Source organism: Desmodus rotundus, chromosome 3, assembly GCF_022682495.2.
Source record: "Desmodus rotundus isolate HL8 chromosome 3, HLdesRot8A.1, whole genome shotgun sequence".
NCBI lineage: Eukaryota > Metazoa > Chordata > Mammalia > Chiroptera > Phyllostomidae > Desmodus > Desmodus rotundus.
The window spans coordinates 108,329,134-108,354,939 of record NC_071389.1 but is presented as its reverse complement, the minus strand read 5'-3'; the positions used below and the strand labels follow the sequence as shown (position 1 = coordinate 108,354,939).

At 46.4% G+C, this 25,806-nt stretch overlaps 1 protein-coding gene across 1 annotated transcript in view; it reads left to right on the top strand.

Moving 5' to 3' along the window:
* Nucleotides 1-7,623: 7,623 nt before the first annotated feature.
* Nucleotides 7,624-25,806, top strand: part of GTF3A (general transcription factor IIIA) — a 19,427-nt gene continuing 1,244 nt past the window's right edge. Inside the window, exons 1-8 of the mRNA XM_053919718.2 lie at nucleotides 7,624-7,782; nucleotides 14,135-14,527; nucleotides 16,740-16,840; nucleotides 21,011-21,107; nucleotides 21,481-21,569; nucleotides 22,578-22,651; nucleotides 24,363-24,443; nucleotides 25,025-25,254. Coding sequence (XP_053775693.1) covers nucleotides 7,624-7,782; nucleotides 14,135-14,527; nucleotides 16,740-16,840; nucleotides 21,011-21,107; nucleotides 21,481-21,569; nucleotides 22,578-22,651; nucleotides 24,363-24,443; nucleotides 25,025-25,254 — 1,224 coding nt within the window. The remainder of the gene's footprint in view (nucleotides 7,783-14,134; nucleotides 14,528-16,739; nucleotides 16,841-21,010; nucleotides 21,108-21,480; nucleotides 21,570-22,577; nucleotides 22,652-24,362; nucleotides 24,444-25,024; nucleotides 25,255-25,806) is intronic.

The window sequence follows — 25,806 nt, the reverse complement described above, 5'->3', positions numbered from 1 at the left end:
ATGCAGCCATTATTAATAATGAAATTATGTAAAAAACAAAAGTGGTAATACTCAAAGCTCATCACTTCCTGTTTGGGTCTCACTGCCATTTACTACTGTCCATGCTCTCGAGGCCCCTGGGTATTGCCGCGGGGCGGACACGGCGTCAGGCCCTCACCGGGCAGCTCTTCCCAGCCCTGCAGCGGTGACGTCATGCCAGTAGATTGACAGCGACCGCCGTGCCAGTGGGGGTGCGAGTGTCTGCACCACCGAAATTGGCAAAGTGTTACAAGTCAAGGCTTGCTTTATCATTTTGTTGATCGTCTAGAATAGCTCTAAGAAAGTGATGGAGAAAATGTTAATGCATATTAAACTTAAGTGTATGTGGATAGCTATTACACTGTAAATAGTCGAAAAACTGAAAACGTATTCTTCCAGTGTTTGAAAATGTTATCTGATTTATAAGGAATTCACATATATCATTAATAAATAACTGGAGTTTGGACATAGTCTTTGCTGTTTTGTCTCACTCTCCAACAAAAACATCAATGAACATTTATGTAGGGACTACCCCTGTTTGTCAGTTGCATCTAGGGTCCGCCACACACACACTGATTCAACAAAACTGAACGCAAGCATTCTGCGCGAACCGATCGGCTCTACGGGATTTACAGTCCTGAGTGCTGCATTTTTTACATGTCGACTGCGTGTCACACCCCTCCTACATCAGTACGTCCACAACAAACCCATATATGAACACATTACACACACAGGCGCGCTTTTATCCCCAGAGCTGGTTGCTGACGCTCACTAACACACCACTGCACGCCGGCGCAGTGTGATTCCAGACTTCCAGGGTGGTGGCTTCCAAAACTGTCCTAGCAGCAGCCCACTTTGACAAGCTAAACACCTCCGGCCTACCTACCTCAATCAGTTTCCATATGGCACAGAGAAAGAGTTCCTCAAATACATTCAGCAGAATTAGGCACGTTGTAAATTCAGCAGTAGGGGCATGGGTTCACCTCAGTGCATTTCTGCGTGAACATGGAGTTACTGGGGAAATGCAGGCAGGGGCCGGGATACGCCACTACCCACTGTGGGGCTGATCCAACAACTCGAAACAAACTAAATGGACAGTAATGAAGCTAAACCAACAGTCGGTTATAATTTAAAAGCAAGAAAGGCAGCGGCTGTGAAAAGCATGACCAACTCGGGGCGGCACTGATGACAAAGTGTTCCTCCCTAAGCTGCACGAGCCAACCCTTGCTCGGCCGTCAGACCCCCAGGAACTGAAATGGAACTTTTAGTATATTCTAGTCCTGTGCTAATTTTAGCTCATAAATAATAAATTGTGCCAACTCCTAAGGACTCATTCTTAGGTCACAAATAATTACTGTGTCTGGAACTGCCTGTCATGTTTAGACAGAAGGAAGGACTGTTCGGCACAGGTGGGCTGTGCGTCCAGGTAAGCCCACGCATCACAGGCTCTCAGGAATTCTGTGGTGTCCCTACCTTTTCACACATAAATGTCCTCTGCACCCAATGCGGCTCAGACTTTGGAGTCCTTGTGCTAAATAAGGCCCTTGCTGGTAGTTAGGACAACGAGTGTGGCATCTTTGTGGAAGCACAAATCCTTCAGGTGATAAATCAGTCAGTGGTGCTGGGGCCAAGTCAATCACAGAATTTCTGCGGTTAGCATGAGGCTGCACTTTCTCCGGGCCCTGGAAAGGTTTTCCTTGCTCTTGGTCTCTACAGAGGCCCATCTCTGTCCCAGGCCGGAGGGGACTTGGGCAGACAGCCCTCTATCATCCAACCAAGGCCCAGCCCTGGTTATCTCTGCTTGGGAAGTTCTGGGTCTGCTTCATGTGCATTTTAAAGAGCTTATCTTCTGCTTATTTGTTTCTCCTGATCAAAACAGCATTGGCCGGTGACAGACTGGCACCCGGAACTGCCCCAGCAGCTGGACCTCCTCAGCTTTGGTTTAGAGTTGGTTTTGGGGTTAAAGGTTACACTTTTTTGACAAAGGTAGTAAAACATTAATGATGGGTAAAGTTCCTTCTCTCTCGCCCATACGGTAACTGGGTAATCCTGTTTGTTCTATAGAGCGAGCTGTGTTTGCTGAGGGTAATCTGAAATCAGCAGCGCAGACAACCTCCTTGACTTCCTCCTGCCTCTGGGCTGCAGTGTAGGGTGGGTGTTACAAGGTGCTATCAGGCTGCCGGAAACAGCCTTGGCATGATCGAGACCCACTCTCAATCAAGTCCCCCAGTGGGGCAAGTGCTGCATGTTTTGCGAGAATCACTGGATGAGAAACTGAAGTACCTAAGACGCTGGGAACTGCACAGACTCTCAGAGCCTGAACCCCGTCTGCAAATGTGCCACCTAACACAGGTACCGCAGTGTGCCGCGGTGCTCAGTGAACTCGGAAGGCGGGGAGTCTAACCGATGGTCATTACTGAAGACTCTGATTTTATTCCCATCTCTGGCCCCCAGAGTCCTGGATGACCTTGGACCGTGCTTCAGATTCTACATCTCGAAAGCAATGTACTTCTTTGTTCACCGTCTGCCTTCCACTGGAATAGAAACTCCATGAGAACAAGGCTTTGGCCTGTTCTGTTTGTTGCTGTCTTCCCAGGGCTTAGAGCAGTGACTGGTCCAGAGTAGGCACTCCGTGTTTGTTAAACAAGCAAATGAACCCTGTTTTACACTTTTTCCCATTGCCTTTGTGGCACTTACCACTTCTCTGGGGAGACATGAGTGTTATGTGGCACACGTGGAGCAATGAGACGACAGGGTAAGACCAGCAGAGCCAGGAGCTGAACCGTGGGCAAGGCCAGCATGCTGTGGCAGGAAGTCAGCGGGCTCAGGGCCCATGTGGGCCAAGGGCTGAGGTTGGGCAGGCGCCGCTGTGTCTGCTGGGCAAAGGTCAGATTGGCGTGGACGGGGGTGGGGGCTGGCCAAGTGTGGAGGAGCAGGAAACATTCTACACTGAGCTATGGACATGGAGAAAACTACTCATTTTAAAAATCTGACTGAATTCTGTCTTAGCTGACTTCAAAGGCATGGCCAAAGTCATCTGTAGCAGATTATCCCGGCCTTCCCCCACCCCCTCCCCCAGCCTGGGTTAGGGATGTTCTTCAGTGCCTGGAAACGTCAAATTATCCTGTGGTCTTGAGTCTAGACTTTCCTAAACACAGCCCAGAGGTCTTCTCCTCCCAGCTTGGGGCAGGCAGCTGAGAAGTGGCCGAAATCAGAGGGAAGCATCTGGTGCCTCCTGTCCATTCTCTGGGCAGTGAGAAAAACCCTCATCAGTCATCACATTTCTTAAAAAGTCTCTTGCAGTAGGTGCCCAGGACAAGAGCACCCCTGAGCTCAGGTGGGAGGTGACCTGCTCACTTGAGGGCTGCATCATCAGCCACAGTGGAGGCAACTTGATGAAGCTCTTTGTTACTGTCCAGGCTGCTTAGAACAGTCCTGCAGATGCAGTTGGTGTTGGTGCTTTGGCTGTCAGTTGCTCAGGTGCAGGTGCTTGGCAATCCCCACTCAAGTCTGTCATATGTGCCCCAGGTGGGGGTGGGGTCCACTTAATGTGGTCCCCCAGACAGCAGTGTGTTTGCAATGTGGGAAAAGGCTCACCTGACACGGGAGAGGTGCACAGGCCTTCCGGATGCAAAGGGATGCTCCAGGCCCGTGTCCTCTCTGACAGACGAGGGTCCTGCCTCACGGAGAATGTGGCTGCAGAGCCCTGACAGCAGTGGAGAGCCCTCTGACCAAACTCACTTTCTACCAGTACAAAAATCCAAACCGCGTCATCGGAGCAAATAATAAATCTCTCAGGGTCGGGATTCCCCAATTCGGCTGTTTACTTTAATCAAATCACAAACAAATGATCAAATTTGGATTTGATTATGTGCCTATAAAGATAACCAAGGACACAACATAAGTCGCCGTCCATCAAACTCTTCTCAGACAATGGCTGGATTACAACAGGCCAATTACATTTTTATCAGGCAGTTAAGTTAATGACCTGTGGTAAATGTGTTCATGGGACAAGTGGAGATGGCTGTCAACATTTGCTGACCACTTTCAAGTGCTGCCTGAGGACGGGAGGAATCAGGATACAGTAGTATGCAGATATATTTACACCGGTAGCGTCATATAAAAGCCAATCAAGTTTTTAGGCTGAAACCTGTGCATCTGTTTTCCACCACAAGATGGCTCTGCAGTTTCTTCTCAGAAGCAAGGTGGGATCCAGGGCAAATTTGTGTTTGTGAAGCACCACAAGCCCTGGGCAAGGCGTCGTCAGGGCCAGGTGGTCAGTTTGAAGCATGGACTTGAGGCTCCATTCCATGCGGAGTGAAACCCTCAGTGCCTTTGGCCACCCTCCGTGCCAGGTGACTGCAGCCTCAGGTGCCTGCCCCCTGCCGGGGCTGGGGAGAGCAGCCTGCTTCATTCACTGAGGAAAAGCCCAGGCTGACTCAGTGGAGGTTTCATGCTGTGTCAGTCTCCAAATGAGGGTGCCTGCCCTGCCTGAAATTCTCCCCCACGTGGCAGTGGAAAATCTTCACATGGTTTTTAATATACAACTTATTCCCTTTGGCTTTTTGTATTGATAACCCCTTTACCAACTCCGCAAACGGGTGTAATTCAAAACTTGGTGTGGCTCAGTGGTTGAGTGTCAGCATGTGAATCAAAGAGTCTCTGGTTTGATTCCCAGTCAGGGCACATACCTAGGTTGTGGGCCAGGTTCCCAGGAGGGGGCACGCGAGAGGCAACCACACATGGATGTTTCTCTCCCTCTCTTTCTTTCTCCCTCCCCCTCTTTAAAAATAAATAAATAAAATGTTAACAAACAAACAAAAACTTGCTCTCCATTAGGAATGTTAGACACATTCACATTTCTCTCCCCCCCCATTCCTAGGCAGTACCAGCTGCAGTAAACCCCTGTTTTTAGGAAAACTGTGGATTTATCTCATTATCTCCAAAGCATTTTTTCTGCCAGACTAAAAGCCTACAGAACAGTTTCACTGCTTCTGACTGTTCTGAGTGCTTACCATATATTGACCTACTTAATTCTCTCTTCGACTTCTTGACTCTGCTAAATCAGTCGCTATCCAAATTCCTGCTTTCTAGGATCCAAACTTTTGTTCAAATACAGTTGGAACAAGTTGTCTATTGCTCTTTTGTCCTTCCGGGTTAATATGCTTTTTTCAGAAAACCTCCTTTCTGTCATTTTATTAGGTTTCAGAAGGAAGCAGTCAACGCACGTGTTCAAGCCACCAATTCAGTAAAAGCCCTAACGGGAGCCCTTGCACAGAATATCTCACTTACTCATCCCCATAACCTTTAACTGTGTCCTCATTCTTCAGATGAGGACACGGAGGTGCAGAAGAATCGACCACACAGCTAGGTCAACAAGATTCCAGCTCCTGATTCCCTTTCTTTGTCATCCACAAGGTCACGTCACCCTCTCCTGTTCCTGGGCCCAGTTCTTCCTTCTTTTTCCTTTTTATCTTGGTGGGGCACTCTGTAGCTTCCTGAGAAAGAGCACAGGGAAGTAAAATTTGGGGGAAATTGTACATCTAAAAATATCTTTTGTCTATCCTCCTACTTGATTATTTGGCTGAATATGGAATTCTAAGTTTAAAATATTTTCCCTCAGGATTTTAACCCCTTGGCTAAAGTAAAGATTTGCAAGAAGGAAAGAGAAATCACAGTTTATCACATGGAGCAGATGTTAATAGTATTGACATAATCATGTTCATAAAAATCTGGAAGCCTGGTTTAACTAAAATTATGGCACAATCCCACAGTATAACGAGCCGATTGAGTGTGTAGACTCCGAAGCCAGAATGCCCGGGGCAAACCTGCCCACCACAACCTTCCTGCCCCACCCCCAGCACACTTATCAACTGCGGGGGGGCCACAAGCTTTACCTCTCTGACTCAATTTCCTTATCTGTAAAATGGGGACATAAGAGAACCCACGGCTTGGGGGAGTAATAAATAAATTAATACATGTGAAATGCTTACAGTAATGCCTGCTGTGTAGTCAGTTCCATATAAGAGTAACCTAGTACTGTTATTTTATAAACACTTAGGGGAATGGAATGAGAAGAGAGAGAGTGTGTGTGTGTGTGTGTGCGTGCACACAAGTGTGTCTTAATCTTCATATTCCACAGGGGAAAATCAATCAAAAATGCCTAAAATGGAAAAATCAGAAGCAACACTATGTTATTTAGAGAGGTAAAGGAACATACTGAAAAAATAAAAGCAGAGATGAACGTACAGTGGTTGCTTCTGGAGAACAGGAAATTGGAGGGAGCCCGGGATGGGGGCAGGGAGGCAGAGGCAGGTTGTTTTTCATAACAAGCCTTGTAAAGTGATGTGACTCCTGGTGCCCTGGAAGTGACTGTGAGACACGGAGTTGTGTGCAGGGTTTACCAAGTGCTCCCAGAGGAAACAGTAGAGGAGAGGGGGAGCTGGCCAGGGCGGGAGAGGCACAGCCTGGGCTAAGGGTCAGGTGCTTCCCACCCACAGGTGCAGGAGGCTTCTTGCAGCCCCAGGATGTACGTCTGGGGACAGTCCTGGGTGCTGGCACCCACAAGGCTGGCATAGGCCTCAGAAGTGTGAAGAAATAGGGGTGGTGGCCTTTAAAGAGCTAACAATCCTAAAAATATAGTTCAAAACTCTCCAATGTGTATCTCCAGCACTGCGCCCCACTGTGTGCACCTGTCTCAGCTGCTTCTCTTCTTAGTCATGGGGTTGCTATGGCCCTGAAACCTTGCTTTGTAAAAAGCTTTAATAAATGTTTTTGGGTGGATGGATGTTGCAGAAAATATGTTAAGTTTCCGTGTTCCCGCTCTGTGCTGCGAGGTAAGTGGTACAAGTGACCTTCTAGCCTCAAGAAGCAGGCAGGTTTCACTCTAAAACGTAGTTGGTAAATAAACACCTCCATGTGCTAGTAGAGGGACTCCTCAGCAGGACTGTGCGGAATCCACAGATGTGGGGACAAGACGGGTCATTGAGGGTTTGAGCCTTAGGCATCAACACGCAGACGTGGGCCTGTTAGCGGACGCAGAACGTCCTGCGCAAGGGTGTGGGCTTCCTTACCTGTGAGGAGGAAGAATAATGCCTTCCTTATAAACTTAATGGGAGGATGGAATGAGATGGTGCCTTTAAAGTACTTCGCATAGAAATTGGCCAAGAATTGACCTAAAATAATTCAGAAGAAAAGGGTGTGTGTGTGTGAGGGGCGTATTTCAAAGCCATTAACAGGATACAGGAAACTTGTGAAGTATGAAAGAAATTATACAAACTCATTGGCATGCAAGAAAGTGATAATTAAGTCTTCTGTTCAAGCCAAAAATTAGTATTTCATGTGAAAGGTTATCTAGGCCAGTAAATGTTTTACCAAGAGAAATGCTATGAAAACTTCCACTATTATTTCTGCTGCTTCACAGCAGTGGTGGAAAAGGTATGGATTCAGTCAAGAAATATGTACTGGCCCCTGCCGTGTGGCAGGCCCTGTGCTGGGTGCTGGGGCTGCAGCCATGGAGCCCGCCCTCCGGAGCTTGCAAAGGGATGCTGGGGAAGACCAGTGAGACAACTGTGCTAAAGCGTGGGGAGTGCTGTGAGGAGGGAAATGCAGAGTACTGTGGGGTATGGAGCTGGCTACTTGGCCAGCAGGAATGTGTCTGTCGAGCTCTTCGAGGAATTTACCCCTAAGCTGCCACCTGATGAGGTGACATTGGCTGCTGGTGAGAAACAGCGGGGTCCACGAAGGATAGAGCATACCAACCAGGTGAAGAGGAGGTGGGAGATCTGAGAGGAAGTTAGAGATGGCAGGTGTGAGCTGTGAGAGGGCTAGGAAGTGGGAAGGCAGGCTGGAGGTAATGCTGGCTCCTTTGAGGCCTTGAAAGGGCACCTGTAAGGAGTTGGAGTTTTATCCTAAAGGCTATGGGACACCCCTGAAAATCCCTGCCTTTGGGAAGGAACCCTCAGCCATAGTGTGGAGAAAGGATGTGGGAGTGTGAGCCTGGCTGTGGCATGCACCTGGAAAACAGGTGAGATGATGGCGCACTGGCCCAGAATGGTGGCAGGGGAGCTGAAAAGGAGCAGGTTGATTCTACCCCTAAAGTAAAGCAAGAAGCCACCCATAAAAGGGGCAAGGACTCCCTGGAGATGCCTGTTTACCTCTTTCGGGGGTGTCTCTGGTGGCTGGCAGAGGAAATGATCAAACACAAAAGTCTTGGCTGGCTGTGGATACAAAGAGCACATTCCAGCATCTGACCCCACGGGTAACCACAGAGCAATTAGGCCTCGCTCACTAGATGGAATCTGGCTACTTCAGAACAAAATGGCTTTGAAGTGGATGTGAGTGATTAAGCATAGGTCTGTGGTGGTACACTGGGGCCATTACAATCACAGGAAAATGTGATAATCAGACCTAAGGGAAGGGCTAATTAGAGCAGCCAGGCTGGAAATGCACGATGAGTGGGCAGCCAAGAAGAAAAATGGTAGTGGGACTAAGCACTGCCCACTGGATGGTTCCAAAGGTCCATGTGGGGGACATTCAAAGAATGGATGCTGAGAGGGTGAGAAATCTGTCAACAGTACAGCTGGGAGCAAGGACAGAGGTACAGGTGACAGTGTGGGGGACCTCTCCTGACTGAGCAATTAGACAGTCAGTGGCTCTTGGAGGCTCCCTGACGGATGCCTGTGTGGGTTTTGTCGAGGATGTGGCTGAGGGCTGGAATCTCTGTTGCTCAACCATGAGGCTAAGCAGAGGGCCTTCCAGCCTCCCTCAGGCTGACCATGACCAATGTAATAGTGCTCACTCATTCACTTTTTGTTTGAGCCAGCATTTGAGAACTTAGCGCCAGTAACAGTTTACAGAGGTACAGCACTTCAGGGTTGGTGAAGGGGTCTGCACAGGTCACGGCAACCATGGTGACGAGAGCTGACATCCCCTGAGCCATTCCTCTGAGTCACCCATTTTGCTGTGTGCTTTACGTATGTTTTCTTGTTTAATTCTCACAACCTGTGAGGTAGGTACTATTGTCCTCCGCTGACCAATGAAGAAACTGAAGCATAGAGAGGTTAATAGCTGAGTTCTTATGTGATGCCCACAGCAACTCTGTGAGTCTCCTTTGCTTTATAAATGAGGCAAAGCTGGTTGAGAAGAGTTGCCCAAAGTCATACTCAAGTAGTTAGTGGCAACTGGGACCCAATCCAAAGGCCTTTCTACTGCATGCCTTTAAAAAAAAGAACACATGGTTCTGTTTCTTTAAGTTACAGGTGTGTTTCGTAGATGATGTCCTGGTTCCTTGCCAAGCCACAGGGACAATGGCCTTCGCTGATTGCCTTGGCTGTGCTCCACCCATCTGGGAGAAGTAACCTTGGAACATTAGAGTAAAGTTGGAATTAAAGGAACTACACACTGAAGATCTTCAGGCAGTCCACACTCAAGCTATCACGCCCAGTGATCACCGTAACTACATTCAGTACAGTCCCACTCTGAATCTGGTTTTTGGTTAAAAGAAGCTTGTGTAATGGCTGGATGCTGAGTCAGAGGCCCCCTCCTGTCAGAACTCTGCATTCAGATGCTCTCTCCTTAGTCTGAGTTCAAGACCACAGGGTCAGGAGTTACTTTGCATAATGAAAGACTTTGGCTCTTTGTATTGTTTATACTGTATACCAAATCACCAGACTTGGTGGCTTAAACCAACAACATTTATTATCTTATCATTTCTGTGGGTCAGGAATCTGGGCACAGCTCAACTGTCTTTTCTGCTTCGGAGTCTCTCCCAGGCTGCAGTGAAGGAGACAGTCAGCAAGGGCTGGGGTGTGATCTGAAGGCTCCAGCGAAGAAGAATTTGCTTCTAAGCCACATGGCTGTTGGCAGGATTCACTTCCCATTCAGACCGGCTGGACTGAGGGCCTCAATCCTAGGTGGCTGTTAGACAGAGGCCACCCTCAATTCTTCGCCCTGTGGGCTTCGCCAACATGGTAGCTCGTTTCATCAGAGTATACAAGCCAAGAAAGTAATGGAGGAGAGACTGCTGGGAAGATGGAAGTCCCAATATTCTATAAGCTAACACATCCTGCCACCTTTGTCAGATTCCATTAGTGAGAAGCAATCCACAAGCTCCAGTCCACACCCACGGAGAGGAGTAATTACACAAGGATGTGAATACCAGGAAGCAGGGATTATTGGGGGCTGTCCTAGAAGTCTGCCAATCACAACTCTAGTTTAAGAATGAAAGGCATAAGCCAGAAGTAAGTGGGGGAAAAAATAAAGGCCATTATTTTTTAATTACTTATTATGTGCTGAGCCTTGTGTTATGCACCTCACAGGAATTAATTGTTTCATATAATTCTCACGACAACCCTGTGGCATCCGTACTTTCCCCACTACACGGGGCACACTGTGTTTAGAGGGTGTCTACAACCAGTTCAAGTTGTAAATGGTAGAGCCAGGATTCAAAGTGGGTCTGCCAAACCGTAAAGCCCATGCTTCTAACCACTACCATCACTGAGGTCCCTGTGCATTTGAATGTCTCCTACCTGCCTCCTCTTTTCTGGTCTCATGGTCTTCTTCTCAAGCCCGACCTCCCACTCACAGTGGCCTCTTAGTGTGTCTTCCTGACTCCAGGGCTCTCCCTTCTAGTCCTGCTATATACACTTTCCCCCCATATTATTGTTAGAAGGTCTGGGGGAGACCTGGGGAGATCTGGAACAGTTTGGCGGAGGATGGCCTCTGAGCAGAGTTCTCTCCATATGGTTGGGGAGTAGACTGATTTGATCCCCAGGCACCCCTTTTCTGATGGGATCGCAGCCAACCATGGGAACTAGAAGGTTCAGGGCCTTGCTTGGGTGTAACTGAAGATGGAGAGGTGAAACCAACTGTGATGGGACACTTATTAATGTAAGGGGTGCCAAAAGGGAAGGAGCCATGGGTTCAGTCAGCTGGGTGGACGATGAACCCACTCATTGGAAAAAGAAGACCCTGGTGGAGGGGGAGGGGAAAAGGAGAGCAGTTTCAAATATGCTGAATTTGAGGGTTTCTAGGTATTAAATGATTTTAAGGGACTACTGTTTATTTTTCCAGGTATGAGAATAGAATTGAAGATAATATAATATATACAGGGTGGGACAAAAGTAAACTTACAGTTGTTTGTATGGAAAATAATACAATAATAATCAAGAATAAATTCTGTGTTTTGAGTACTCACAACTGTAAACCTACTTTTGCCTAAAACTATATAAAATCTGTTAGAACTAATTATCAAAATGAGATAATACAACCAAATGAGATGCTGTAGGAGACTGCTTTGAAATACTCTGGCACAAAAAAAAGGGTGGGGCAGCTTGGAAATGGAGGCAGCGAGATGAAACATAAATGGCGATGAACTGATGGTTGTTGAAGCTGGGTGATGGGGTCCGCACTGTTGGCTCTGTTTTTATGTATGCTAACATTTGGATGATGTTGATGATGAAAGCATGAATAGGCAAAGAGGAAGAAGACCACATTATTCTTTTCAGTGACCTGGCTGTGAAGGGAAAAAGTGAAATCATGCCGTGGAGAGGAGAAGTGCAGAGACATAAAGGATGAGCTACTCCAGTATGTTTGTTGGCTACGGGGAAGTACCAACGAAGAGTGTATCCATTAGTTGTTGCTATGTAATCTCTGCATAATGAAGCATCCCACCATTCTTGGGATGTGGCTTCCTATTGTTTATGGTCATGGATGTGTGGATTGGCAGAATGTCAGAGGATGGCAAGCTGATCTGTGCTGGGCTTTCCTGGGGTGACTTGGCTTTTTCTTCATGTCTGTCTTTTTTGGGGGACAAGCTAAAGCAGAAATGTCCTCCTTGTGGCAATGGCAGAGGCACAAGAGAGCAACACACAAGTTCTCTGGAGGCCTAGGCGTGCTGTCACTTCCAACTGATAGGGCCAAAGTAAGTCACACAGCTGAGCTTAGAGCCGAGGAGAGAGAAAATATCTCCAGCCTTCTTTATGGGAGGTAAAAAAGTCACGTGGAAAAGGGTGGGTGCAAAGCTGAGGCAAATAGACACAACTTTCTTGCTAGAAGAGGCACACCAGAGTTCTGTCTAGGTTATTCCCTGCAAGACGCACCGTCTTATCCCTTCCAGGATGAAGCTGTTTGGGCTTGGGGAAGAACCTGAATCCCAGGCGGGTCAAAGACTTTTCTGGGAGTCATTAGCCATGGGGTGTTAAGGAGCCAGATTATATAAGCTCCATGCTGCTTGGGTTGAGCCAAAACCCTTAGAAAACCAGTCACAGGGGCAGAAACTCTGAGTCTTATAGAAGAAGACAGGCAGGGATGATCAGATTGTGAGGGCCTGAAGCCTGGGGGAGAGAGAAAGAGGGGAAGCGAGGAGAGGGAGGGATGAGAAGTAGGTGGAGAGAGAGAGAGCTGAAACATCTTTGCAGGTGTTTAACTTATAAGGAAGAGACCAATATCAGCTACTTGACTGCATTATTTATAAAAATTAACATGTATTGTTGGGTAACTTCACTTTTAAATGATGGTATTGTCCTTTTGTTCCCACGCACACCCATAAAAATATTCTTTACATTTAGAAAGAAGAAAAAGGAGTATTTTAGCTGAGCTTCCTGATATTTGCATATTATCATCCTATGGATAGCTGCACAGACAGCATTAAGGGACATATAACAACAATGAGATAACACTTTTGATTATAAAAACCATATTCTTCCTATGAATGAAGTCCATATCATATGTACATATACACATATACAAATAATATATATGAGATATATGGCATTTTAAATAGAGATAAATTCTGAGATTGTGTAACTGTAAGGAAGCATAAAAATTGGGTTCTCCTGAAAAAATCCAGCTCCAATCACTTACCGTATAAGACAACATCTAATTGGGAATAACTAAAAGTTATGAAAACACCTCCCCAGTCATTCTTCCATTTTCAAGGTATCCTTATTCATTGATCATTCTGTTAACGTTTGACACCACTTATAATCCTCCTTTTGGGAATCATTTTCTTTGGATTTTCTGCACCCTATTACCTCTGGTATCTCTGGGACAATTCTTCCCTTGAATCCAGGTTTTCTTCTTCCCCAGAGGGGTTCTCAATGGTCCTAGGTTGGAGGGTCAGGAACACATCCTGGGGAGAATATGCCTATGTATGGGGCCTTTTCCAACTGTCCCAGTGATTGTGAAGGGACACTGGCATTTAATGAAAGAAAGGTAGAAGGACGGGATACACAGAACACTTCCAAATGACAAGGACTGGTTAAAAAATAAATAAATAAAGATGAGAAGACTGAGGCTCAGGAGTAGATATGATGTAAGGATCCAGGTCAGGACTGACTGCTCTTGTTCTCTGCAGGAACCCGTTCATCATATTCAGACAAGGGCTTGCTTAATGATTTGCAATGATGTAGGCAGTGAAACATACATATCTGGCAGAACATCAGACCATCCATCATGTTATTCTCATCCAAGGACATCCTTTAAACATGTGGCTTCATAAATCAAGACATATACAATATTCATTCAAGACTCTAAGCAGTGTTTTCAAATTTTCATGTCCGTCAAATCACCTGCAGATATTTTTGACTTAAGTAGGTCTCAGGTTTGTGATTTCTAATGATGCTGCTGGTCCACACAGCACACTTGAGCAGCAAAATCTTAAGGAAGTGGTTCCCAAACTTTACTCCGCATTGGAGTTACCCAGGGAGTCTCCAAACTACTGATTTCTGTTTCCCACAGACAGAAATCGTGATTTAATTGGTCCAGGGTATGCTCTGAGCTTAAGAGTTTTAAAAGATCTCCATGTGATTCTTATCTGCAGCTAAGTTTAGGAAGCGCTGTTCTGGAGCTTGAGGAGGAAGTATGTAGATTGCGCGCAAGGAAATGAATCCATAAAGAAGACAAACTGATAACATCCTAAGCACAGGATAGCTTAAATTTTGCAAGGTAAGTACTTTAAATAGGATGGTGGTGGATGGGAAACGTCACATTTATTCAGTGTCTCGGGATCTGCTCAGGCCCAAGGCTCTTCTTGCTGTGAAGGAGGTAGCCAAAACCCCTCAACCAGAGCCTGAGAGACGCAGACCCACGAAGGGTTCTTAGTCCCAGGGTCTAGGAGCATGCGCAAACGCCGCGCCCGCGGGGGCGCGGCCTGCTGCCAGCGCGCAGGCGCACCAGTTCCGGCCCCTTGCGGTCGGGGGAAGGCCGCAGTCCCGGAAGTGCGCGGAGTCGGGTGTTGGGTTTAGCGCTAGCCGAAGACTCCGGTTCCCCGTACGTGGCTCAGCACGAGGCCTGGCGCCTGGCCCCGGGCGCCCTGGAGCCACCCGGTTCAGTCGCCGAGGCGGTGTCGTCTCTGACCATTGTCGACGCGTTCGTCAGAGCAGGCACGAGCTCCGCCCCGGTGCTCCCCGCGGGGCCGAGGAGGTTCATCTGCTCCTTCCCGAACTGCAGCGCCAATTACAACAAGGCCTGGAAGTTAGACGCTCACCTGTGCAAGCACACGGGGGAGGTAATAAGCCTGAAGGCGTGGCCACGGAGGGCCGTGGCGACTGGGCCCTGGGACTAGTGGCGGTTGAGCTGCCCTGTGTGCTACGCCCAGGAGTCCTGGGAACAGCGCGTGGGTGCGCAGGGTCTCATTCCTGGGTCTGCAAAGCATGTTCACCTTTGGTACCGTGGACCACCCGAGCGACCCAGCCATGCCTTAGGTTAGGAGAGGAGCTGAGGAGGTAGACAAGAAGTTCTAACACCGAAGTATCCTTGCCCACTGGTTCAGGGTTTACTGAGCAGCCTTTCCTTTTCCTTTCATCTTGAGTCTTGGCCAGTCACTACTTCCAGTTAATCTGTAAATAGGTGCACAATTGCAAGTCCCCACTCCTCAACAGACACCTGCCTTAAGCACCTCTCTCCCAGAACTTGTGTGTAGGATGACTTACAGTACTGGAGGTTTTGCAAGCAGCATGCATTCATTTTTTCAAAACTCAATACCATTCCTACCGTGGAGACGGCGAGTAGTGAAGAAAATAGGCAAGGCTCCTGTTGCTTTTGCACAGGGCAAGGACAGAGAGAGAAAGGAATGGGTAGGAGTGAGACATAGTAAATCGAGGGGTGCTGGAGGATGCTCAGGAAAGGCCTGTCGTGCCCTGAATGAGAAGGAAAGGATCCAGCCATGCAGCCACTTGAGGGGAAATCTGTCTGGTCAGAGAGAACTGTGGGCCTTTGGGGGGGGGGGGCGGTGCTGGGGGAGGCTAGGGCAAGCCAGTGTTACTGGGTGGGACCCATACAAGAGGAGCTCTGAGAAGCAGGTCCGGTGGGCCAGGGTACAAATGGGTTTGGAGTGTGGGTTTTACTTTGAGAGAAGACAGCTGAGGGAAGGGAGGTTCATGGAGCCCAGGAATCTGCCCAATTTCCTACTTTTGGGAGGAGACTGGCTTCACACTGCCTCAGTGAAAGACCTGTAATTTAAGTTAGAGACCCGCAGTTGGTGCCTTTGCCCCTAACACCTACCTAACTTGGAGGACACTCCTCCATGTGGCCTAAATGACACCCATTCTCCTTCCCCTGTCCAGCATTTAAAGGCTGACCATTTCTTTTTTGGGACCTTTTCACCTCTTTTCCTCTTCCTCATTGGCCCTTTTCACTATTTTATCTTCTGCCCTCTACTTTTTCCCAGTTCTTTTGGCAAGCCTACCCGGTGACTGGGTTCACTCATAACACCCATGACCTTATGCCTTCTGTCTTTCCTTTTACCCCCTACCCCCCAAATTCTGAGCTCTGTAACCAGGATGTCCAAACTTAGTGCTTCCCTGTAATTTTAGACATGCATATTGTGTTTTGGCTATTGGCACTACCAGCTTCCTTCATACAGGTTAGAAAATGTGAAGGCACCTTTGTTGTCCCAGGTCTCACATTAATTTGACAAATGTTGATCGAGCCTACTCCACGACAGGAGCTGTGCAGAGTCTGTGGGTCTGCCCCTAGTCATACAGCTCATCTGTCTTCCTCTCCATTGCTTTGCTACCAGTACTGTCATTTGACGCTTGTCATCTCCCTCCTGGACTGTCATGGTTCATTTTTCATACCAAATACACAAAACCAGTTATTTGGAGGACATGTTTTGGCTTTTCCTATAGAATCAGGATGGAGTCCTCTCCTCTCAACCTAGGTCCCAAGGGGTGGTTGCAGTTAGGGCTGTGTGAGCTTTGCTTTGCCCTGGCACCTATGAACTTTTTCAGGTGTGACATGTTTTCCTGTAGCTGTGGCAGCCATTCTCTTAGCACAGACATCGAGTCTGTTCAGGATGTGGTAGACCCTGTACATTCTTCTTTCCTCGGCTTTGGATGACACACGCATGCTGTGGTAGAGATCTGTACATCTAGGCCATGCGAGTAGGCAAGCAATCTTTAAGATGGGGGTTGCGCTTGAAGCCAGGTGTCAGGTTCGGAGCAGATTAACCAACTGTGAAGGCTGCCCACTTATTGCATATGCTCTTCATAGAGCAAAGTCTGCTGCAGTGACTTTGTCGAGAAGTTGTGGCATTGATGTGTAACTTCATGCGGGACAGCCTTGTCTGGCCTTGGTGTGGGGGGTGCTCAACACTTAGTGGAAACCATCTCTGGAGACAGAGCCCATGGCCTTGCCTACTAGACGTTTGAGGCCTTTAAATAATATCAGAGTTACTAATGTGGGCAGAATTGACTTTTTTTTTCTTTCCTTCTTGCTAGAGACCTTTTGTTTGTGACCACGAAGGGTGTGGCAAAGCCTTTGTCAGAGACTACCACTTGAGCCGCCACGCCCTGCTTCACACTGGAGAAAAGCCCTTTGTGTAAGTAGTGAGCTGGGATTAGGCCTCTGACATGGTTGTGTGGCACACTGACCTGGTAAGAAAACTGATTGATTGTTAATTTGCATCTCATGATATAAGAGGAGACCAAGTTTTGAATGTGTGGAAGGAAGTAGGTTTTTTGGGGGGTAATTTGTGTGTAATACTTGAGGAATAAGTTACTCTGAAGTTCTTTTGCATTTTCATCCTCTTGTCTCCTTTTGAAGTATACACTAAGTGGGAAATCAACATTGAAACAAACACAGTTTAGACCAAGTGAAAATGATTCTTTGGCAGCTTCTTGGCTCCCTATTGTCAGAGTCTTTCTGAATTGATAAGCTGCTGGGATAAAAGATAAAAGCAGAAAGAAAGTTGAGTTTGTTTTGTGTGTGTGTGTTTTTTAATCCTCATCTGAGGATTTTTTTTTTTTACCTCTTTTAGAGAGGAAGGAAGGTAGAGAGATAGAAATAATGATTGATGGTTGCCTTCTTATAGGGACCCTGACCGGAGATAGAACCCGAAACCTGGGTATGTGCCCGGACTGGGAATTGAACCCATGACCTTTTGAGGTATGGGACGGCACTCCAACTGAGCCACATTGGCCAGGGCAGAAGTTGAACTTTTAACAGTTTATCTTGTATTTCTTTGGATTAAACTCCTGCACCTCTACCATACCAATTTTAATATTCTTCTCGGAGTTACTGTTTATTTCTCAGAAAGGGTGGAGATACAACTTTTCTTTTAAATCCACTACTTAAAAGCACAGTGGACCTCAGACTGAAGATGCATCAGAATCACCTGGCAACTTGTTATACAGCTTGCTGGACCCCACTTCCAGAGCAGCTCATTCTGTATGTCATGGGTGGGGCCTGAGAATTTGCATTTCTAGCAGTTCCTGGGAGATGTTGATGCTGCTTGTCAGGCAGCCACACTTAGAACCACTAAACAGAATGTTCCAGGAAAACATTAAGTTCTCCTTGGGGAAAAAAAACAAAAACAAATCTAGTAGATGTCCAGAGCTTTGTGCTGGAGGTCGTATCAGGAAATAGCTGTGTAGCAGGTTTTGCAGATGTTAGGATTTGAGGTCAAAAGTCTGTCTATGAGACATTTCCTTGAGCGGTAGTAGAGTTTCTAGTGGCCTGAGTTGACTTCTGTTAGTTTTAAGCTGATGACTGTGAAGGGTCCCCTGTCTCCCTAAGGTTCCCACAGTCTGGAGAAGGTGAGTTGTTGACACAGCCTTCATGGTTGTGCTCCCTGTGGAAGGCCATGTCCTCTCCCTCTGACCAGCGTGCCAGCCGGAGGGAAAGGGGCCACGTACCGAGGACGGCAGATGTCTGTTTCACTCCCGGTTCAAGCACACAGTGTGTCCTCAACGTCCGTGACCCTAAGTGAAGCTTAATTTGTTTCAAAATGTAGTTCAGCTACACCAGCAAAGTGTAACCAAGGTAGTCTGGAAAATAGTCTTTGACCTAGAAATTTCACTTTTGGGAATTTATTGTACATATACAGTTGTTCCTATACCAAAAGTATTATGTTACTATTAATAGTAACACAGCATTGGAACCAACCCACGCGCCCATCAGGGGGGCTAAAGCGTGCCACCACCGGGGAATACTATACAACCTTAAAGATGAATGCAGATGATCTCTGTGAAACAAAGGAAATCTCCAAGGCAAATTAAGTAAAAAACCAATGTTCAAAAGTGTCTATGAAGGGCTGGCTTTTGTGTATGTAACGGGAGGGGGGACAGAGGAAGAACATATATTTATATTTGCTTGTGTATATAGAAGAAGCCCTAAAAGTTACATATAACTAAAAACCTCATCACCTGTCTTGGGAGTGGTGGAGAGCGCTGGGTGGGGAGGGGCAGGGGTGGAAGGAAACATGCATCCGAGTCCTTTCATGCTTTTCGGTTTCTGAACTAAGTTACTGCACACTATTTAAAAATAACAACAGAAAAAATGGATCTGGGTGCAGATGCAAAGGATGAATGAGAGAAGTGTCATTTCCACTGGAATAGGGTGATGTCTTCCAGGTCTCTCTCTAGCCCAGACCCCTCTCTCTTTAGCTCCAGATCCCCATAGCCAGCTGCTGGCTGGCCAGCGTTACCCAGCTGTCTCTGTGGCTTCTTAAATTCACTGAAGTCCAGTCTGAGCTTGGCTTTCTCTTTGGCCTTCTCCCCCTTGTTCCTGTCAGGCGGCGTCACTGTCTGGTGACCCACAGCAAAGATAAGGCAACTCCCCTGGACGCCTCGGTCTACTCCCCTCCCCAGCACATAGGTCATCAGGTCCTGTTCCTGGTCCCTCAGGTCTGTCTCTCCTGCCCCAGCTGCCACTGTCTTATTTCAGGCTCTCCTCCTCACTGGAATGGCTGTTTTCTTTGTCTCCACACTGGCCCTCTCCCACATTATTCTCCAGGTTGGTTTCCTTCTTACAACGGTGCAGTGGTTTTTAAGCATCATTTACATAATGAAGCCCAGGTTCTTAGTGTTTCCTATAAATGACCCTTGTGGTTTGGCCTTTTGTTTGTTTGTTTATCTTGACCCATTTGCTTGAATTTCAGACATGAAATTGTGGCCCAGCTATGCTTAAGTGACCTGCAGCCTCTCCCTGCTCACCCCTGCTAAGTCTGCCAGGGTCTTCAGTGCCCCTGTGCCTGTTACTTGGCTCCTGTCAGGACTTTTCGTGGCCCTGTCCTGCCCTATGCCTGTGTCAGGTTAGATGCTTGTGTCTGGATTAAAGTCAAGAGTGACAGAAAACCCAGTACGGTAGAGGCTTAAAGATAGTCTCTTTCTCTTACGTAACTGAAATGCAGAAGTAAAGAGTCGAGGGCCACTCCATAATCAGGACCTGGGCTCCTTTTAACTTAGCTTTGCCATCCTCATCCTGGGGCTTTAACGTCATGGTCCAACATGCCTGTTGGAACGCTAAGCTGTCACATAAGCATTGCAGCCACCACGATGGAAGAAAGGGCAAAAGAGGTGGGCCCCCTTTTCAGATACTTTGTGGGATATAAGCAGTGTGGACCAGAACTTCGCCATTTGTGTTCCTAATTGCAAGAGAGGCTGGAGGAAGCTCTCTTTATGTTTGGCCGTGTACACAGCTTAAATGCAGCATTCTGTTCCTGAGGTCAAGAACACCTGTTGGTCGGGCCAGTGTGGCTCAGTTGTTTGGAGCATAGCCCGAAGACCAGAAGGCCGCCAGTTTGATTCCCAGTCAGGGGCTTAGGTTGCAGGTTCAGTCCCCGATTGGGGTGCGTGCGGGAGGCAGCTGATCGATATTTCTCTTACATTGATGTTTCTCTCTCTTCCTTCCTGTGTGTGTCTCTCTCTGCCTCTCTCCCTCTCTCGTTCTCTGGAATCAATAAACATATATTAAAAAAATTTTAAAAGGAACCTTTTGGAACTTCTAGGGATTCTGCCACAGTGCCCCCCTCAGAGTGCCCCTCCTGTGTTTCCAGTGGGCTTCTGGGCATAGCTCCCTCTATCAGTGTGCACTTAGTCTCTGCCTTCCTCCGCCTGGCCCCGTGGATAGCACAGTGCCTCACGGGAGTATTACTCAGTGCTTACCAGGGAATGGTAGCTAAGATGGGGGCTTATAAAGGAAGTCCTGCCTCATCCATCAGGCTGATAAAAATACCACAGACAGAGCACGTATGTTAAAAACACAGTTTCCCGAAGAATTTAGGTAATTCAAGACCCAGATACAGAAATGCTTGTTAAGAAAACGTGACCAGCTTGATGACGTGCCAAAGAGCAGGATGGTTTATGATTCTGTAAAACCAGGTGTTTTTTTTTTTTTAAGTTTTTTGGAAAGGTAGTTTATAGTGACATTTCAAGCAAAACTATAGTTATCAGATTCTAAATTGAGAATGATTTAACTGAAACATGGGTTTAAGCCTAAATGGTCTGGGCTTTTGGAGCTAGGTTTTTCACCTCCCCCTGCCTGGTATGCAAAGGATGTCTGATGCCGTGTGATTGATTGCAGAAGCCTGACATGAATTGCATCTCCTTACATGCTAATCACATCAAAGCAGAGAGGCCTACTTGGTGTGGCTTACACTTGGAATTTGTTAAAGACTATTTTATACTATACTTTGGATAATTAGCTTTTATGAAGTCTTGAAACTTTTCTTCCCTTGGTTTGTTAATATTTGGGTTTATGATTTCTACAGTTGTGCAGCTAGTGGTTGTGACCAAAAATTCAACACAAAATCAAACTTGAAGAAACATTTTGAACGCAAACATGAAAATCAGCAAAAACAATATGTAGTAAGTGGGAATGATTTTCTATGCTTAAATTCTCTGAATATTTTTATGCATATTGTCTGTTTCTAAAAGTTTCAATAACCAAATCTTGTGTGTCAAATATCTGAATTTAGCCTGACACTATAATAATAATTGTTTTATTTTGAAAGCAAACATTATTGTGCCAACTAAAGTATATTATTGATAGATTACCACAAATGAAACGTTTTTGCTCTTTCAAAACTGTTTCTCTTTAAAGTTTCTTGACAAAGAATTTTACAGTAACTAAATGGGTGCAAGTAGCAAGCCTATGATCTCCACAATATTTTTACCTTGAGAGGATTGTTATGAACTGTTCTTTGATTTTTCTCATGACTAACAAGCCTTTACTGAACAGTGCGCTTTTGAAGGATGTAAGAAGACCTTTAAGAAACATCAGCAGCTGAAAACCCATCAGTGCCAGCATACCCATGAACCACTGTTCAAGTAGGTACTCGGGGGATACAAATCAACATGGCGAATTTCAGGTGGGAACAGATTGAAATGCAAATTGGGTACAAATGTTTTGAAACAGTTTATTAATCAACATTTTTCTGTTAACGTGTACGGTGTACGCCCGTTTATATATTGGCCTGTTCCTGAAGTTCAGTTTTGCTTTTGTTTCTCTAAAATGTTTCAGAATAATTTGTGAGATTAGTACAATTGTAGTTAAGCTTTAAGGGAAGACTAATAAATGACTTAACTATTCAAGTAGAGCCTGTTGAATTACATGACATGTCATTATAAAGACACTAATTATTCTTTTCCTGTAAAACAAAAGCGGTGTGGGTAGGCCTGCATTAGAGAAGGAACGGGAGGAGTGACCGGAGATATTAGACATGCAGAGGGCATCAAGGGCTCCTGACCGCCTGCTCGGATGGCCACGCTTGAAGAGCATGGGTTCTGGGCACCTTCCCTCCACTCACACGGCGATGCCCTTTGCCTGGGAGCCACTGCCGTGACAGTGCCTGCCATTGCTTGCGAGTCTGCCTGTTCTCGTGCCGCTGGTGGCATTGACGCGGAAGTGGCCTGTGTGTTCCATTGCTCGCCGGAGGCTGGGGAAGCTGCTGCTGTGTTTTCTTGTCACTCCACCCTGGGCAGCATCCTTAGAAAAACTAGACACAGTGATTTGGAATGGTTCCGATGTTGACCTTTCTCGTAGCTATGAAAACAGAGTATATTTTCAGAGGAATGAAGATAAAAGTGTTTAATTTGATCACATAAGCAAAAAAATGTCATGTGACTTTTTTTTTCTCAGTTTGTTTTGCCCCCAGTTTGGTCAGGTAACTTGAATTTTATCTAGGATATGGTCTAAATTTTAAATCATTTTTCTATGACTGGTTTAGTCGTGGGCAGGGGAGACTTTGGTGGGAGAGCAGGACAAAGTACTCTTTGCTCTAAGTGCAGTTCTCTGCAAAAGCGGCCTGGCTGACACTTCATGTCCTGTTAACCCAGGTGCACCCACGAAGGCTGCGGAAAACACTTCGCTTCGCGCAGCAGGCTGAAGCGACACGGGAAGGTCCATGAGGGTGCGTACTTTGCAGTGTTCACTCTGACGAACACGCCAGCCGCAGGGGGTGTGTGTGTGTTCAAGTCTTTGAATACTCGGTGCTTTCTGCTCTTCCGTGGTCATACCGAGAACTCAGAATGAGGCGGGGGCAGCATTCTGCTTGTTCAGGTTTCATACTCTCGACCAAAGAGGTGCTGTCTGTGTGTGTGTCTGTTCGTCCCCTGTGCTGACACTGTTCCGAGGCCGAGCCTGGCTGTGCTGTGTCCTTGTGGCAGTGCCAGTGCTCCGTCCGGCATTGCTTCCTCGTGGTGTTGTGCTGGCCAAAAAGTTTGTTTAGGTTTTTCTATACCATGGCTCTGGTAGTGCTTACTTGTCTGTAACTTCATTTAAAACAATTTGGTGAGATTGCGTTGTGACAGCTGTCATATCTGCTTGCACTTAAAAAAAATTATCTAAATTGGTGAATTTTTGTGCAGCCATTTTAATATTGAAGATGGAAGAAAATACACAACATTTTTGGCATATTGTTTATTATTTCAAGAAAGGTAATAACTCAAAAACTCAAAACAAGATGTGTGCAGTGTATGGAGAAGGTGCTGTGACTGATCGAACATGTCAGAACTGGTTTGCAAAGTTTCTTGGTATTAGTGACATTTTGGCCAAATAATTCTTTGCTGTGGGGCTGTCTTATGCATTGGAAGATGTTTAGCAGCACCCCTGGCCTCTGCCCACTAGAAGCCAACAGTGAGAAATAGCTGACACACTCAAAATATCCAAATCAAGAAAGTTACTGGTGAAATGAAAAGTGTGTTTTTTATTTTACGGAAGAATGAAGGTTTTGGCCAACCCAGTAGTTTTTAGCCTCTTGCACTTACTCCGTGTGCCGTTCTTCTCTCGGGTGTGTTCCAATAGTTTGGAGTTTTGGGAGCAATCACATTGTAACTTTTTTCAAAAAGACTCCATTAAACTAACTACTTGACTCTTCTGTGTTTCCATGTAGGATTTTTGATAGCTATATCCTAACTTCCCAAGCCCTAGAATTTATGGAGTATTTTTTCTGTTTTTTTAGACGAGACTAGTAGCTAAGAGCGACAGGCAGCCTTTCTTTGTTTCTATCTGGTTTTTCGTTGGGTGAAACTCAGCCTGGCTGTTACATTGACAGAATAACCCAATTCTAGTGCTTTATGCAATGTTAATTTTTGTTCATAGTGTTTTTCACTGGGTTATTCTAGTTTATTTTTTCTTTCTTAGCTGTACCCTGCTTTTTTTTGCATACGAAACTTATAGGATGGCAAGACTGGAGGAAGCCAGGGGGTGGACACATACCTGCTAAGATCCAGTGTTGATGGTTTGCTAAAGACAAAGGACCAACTAAACTAAACTTTTTTGCTGAGGAAAAAAAGGGGCAAGCATAAAGCGGGGGCTGGGGGGCATGAGCCGTGGAAGTGGGGGAATTAAAGCCACTGGATGCCCCTGTGCCTTGTAGTCAGCTTACCGAGAACAGCAGAAAGGGAAAGGAAGCCTCTTGTGAAGTCTGCTGAGATAAAGTCCTACCTGAGGTACCTTGATGTGCAGCTGTTCGGTTTTACTGTCACCTCTTGAGACGAGCAGAATAGAATACTCTTGGGAAGTAGAAAAACTACACGGGCATGTTAAGTTTCCTTTTTAATCATGATTGGTGTTCACACTGAATATTCACAAAAGGCAACACACCTGTGTTTTTTAAATAGGTTATAAATGTCAAAAAGGATGTTTCTTTGTGGCAAAAACATGGACAGAGCTTCTGAAACATGTGAGAACAACCCATAAAGGTAAGGCAGACATGAATAGCTCAGCATAACCATTTGTCCCTGTAGAACTGATACAGTGCTCTTAGAGATACTAGATACTATGTGCTTCAAATAACAGACATTTTGTGAGGTGCTGGGTACTTCAGCCGTTTGACAAAAGAGAAGAGATACCTGTGGTCCCAGGTTTGGGAGGAGCTATGCCAGGTCTGAACCATTGTGCATATCGGTATTTTTAAAGGCTCTGGCAAGTGAAGAATCTGGGGGGACACTGGGATTCTGTGGGGCATTTTGGGAGAGTGCCCTGTGTGCTGGAGCACAAGGAAGGAAACTGGCCTATTGAGTTTCCTCCCTGTGCCCACAGCCACCATGCTGGGAACCCCTGCTCCTAGGCAAGGGTGACTTCATGTAATAGAAGCACTTGGGAGAATTGAGACAAATGTTCAAGCAATAAAAACTGGAGTTAATTTCCTCTGAAATTTCTGATTTATGTATAATCATAAGGTTTTATGTATTGAATGTCACATACTGAATACAGTATTTACTGTTTTCTATTTGGCAATACTTGGAGAAATTGGTTACACTTTTTTTGTCTACTTTATCAGAGGAAGTGGTGTGTGAAGTATGCCAGAAAACATTTAAACGCAAAGATTACCTGAAGCAACATATGAAAACACACAGCGCAGAAAGGAATGTGTGTCGATGTCCCAGGGAAGGCTGTGGTAGAACCTACACAACTGTGTTCAACCTGCAGAGCCACATTCTCTCTTTTCACGAGGAAAGGCGTCCGTTTGTGTGTGAACACGCTGGCTGTGGCAAAACATTCGCCATGAAAGTAAGTGCTCACCCTCCCAGGGGCAGTCCTGTCGCTGTCGTTTCCAGCTGGGTTCCGTGGAGCCCTCCGTTCCAGGACACTGTGTCCCAGAGCCCGCAGGCTGGGTGAGCAGGGCCAAGACCTTCCACGCTTGCTTCAGCTGGAGCGGTTCTGAACTGAAGTCTGCCACACAGCCAGATGTGCGTATGCCGTGGGGTTCTGAGAGTGCGGCCCTGGCCGAGGAGCTCCAGCATCGCCTGGAAGCTTGCTAGAGACGCACAGCCACATGCCCACTCTAGGACTGCTGAACCAGAAGCTCCGGGTTTTAACAAACCCCCCAGGTGATTCTCACATGGGCTATATTTGAGAACCAGTAGCATATGGAACCAAATGCTTATTCAAGAGTATGCTGATATTTTGGGTCCTTTCAGGGTGCTATCATCGAGGCCATCCCTTTAGGCCACAGTCATGTAGGGATTGAGAAGGGAAGTGGGCAACAAGGACACGAGGGCCTATAGGACTTCGGGGGTCCATCTAGTCTGCATCTTGGTGTGATTCAAATAGTCAGGAACA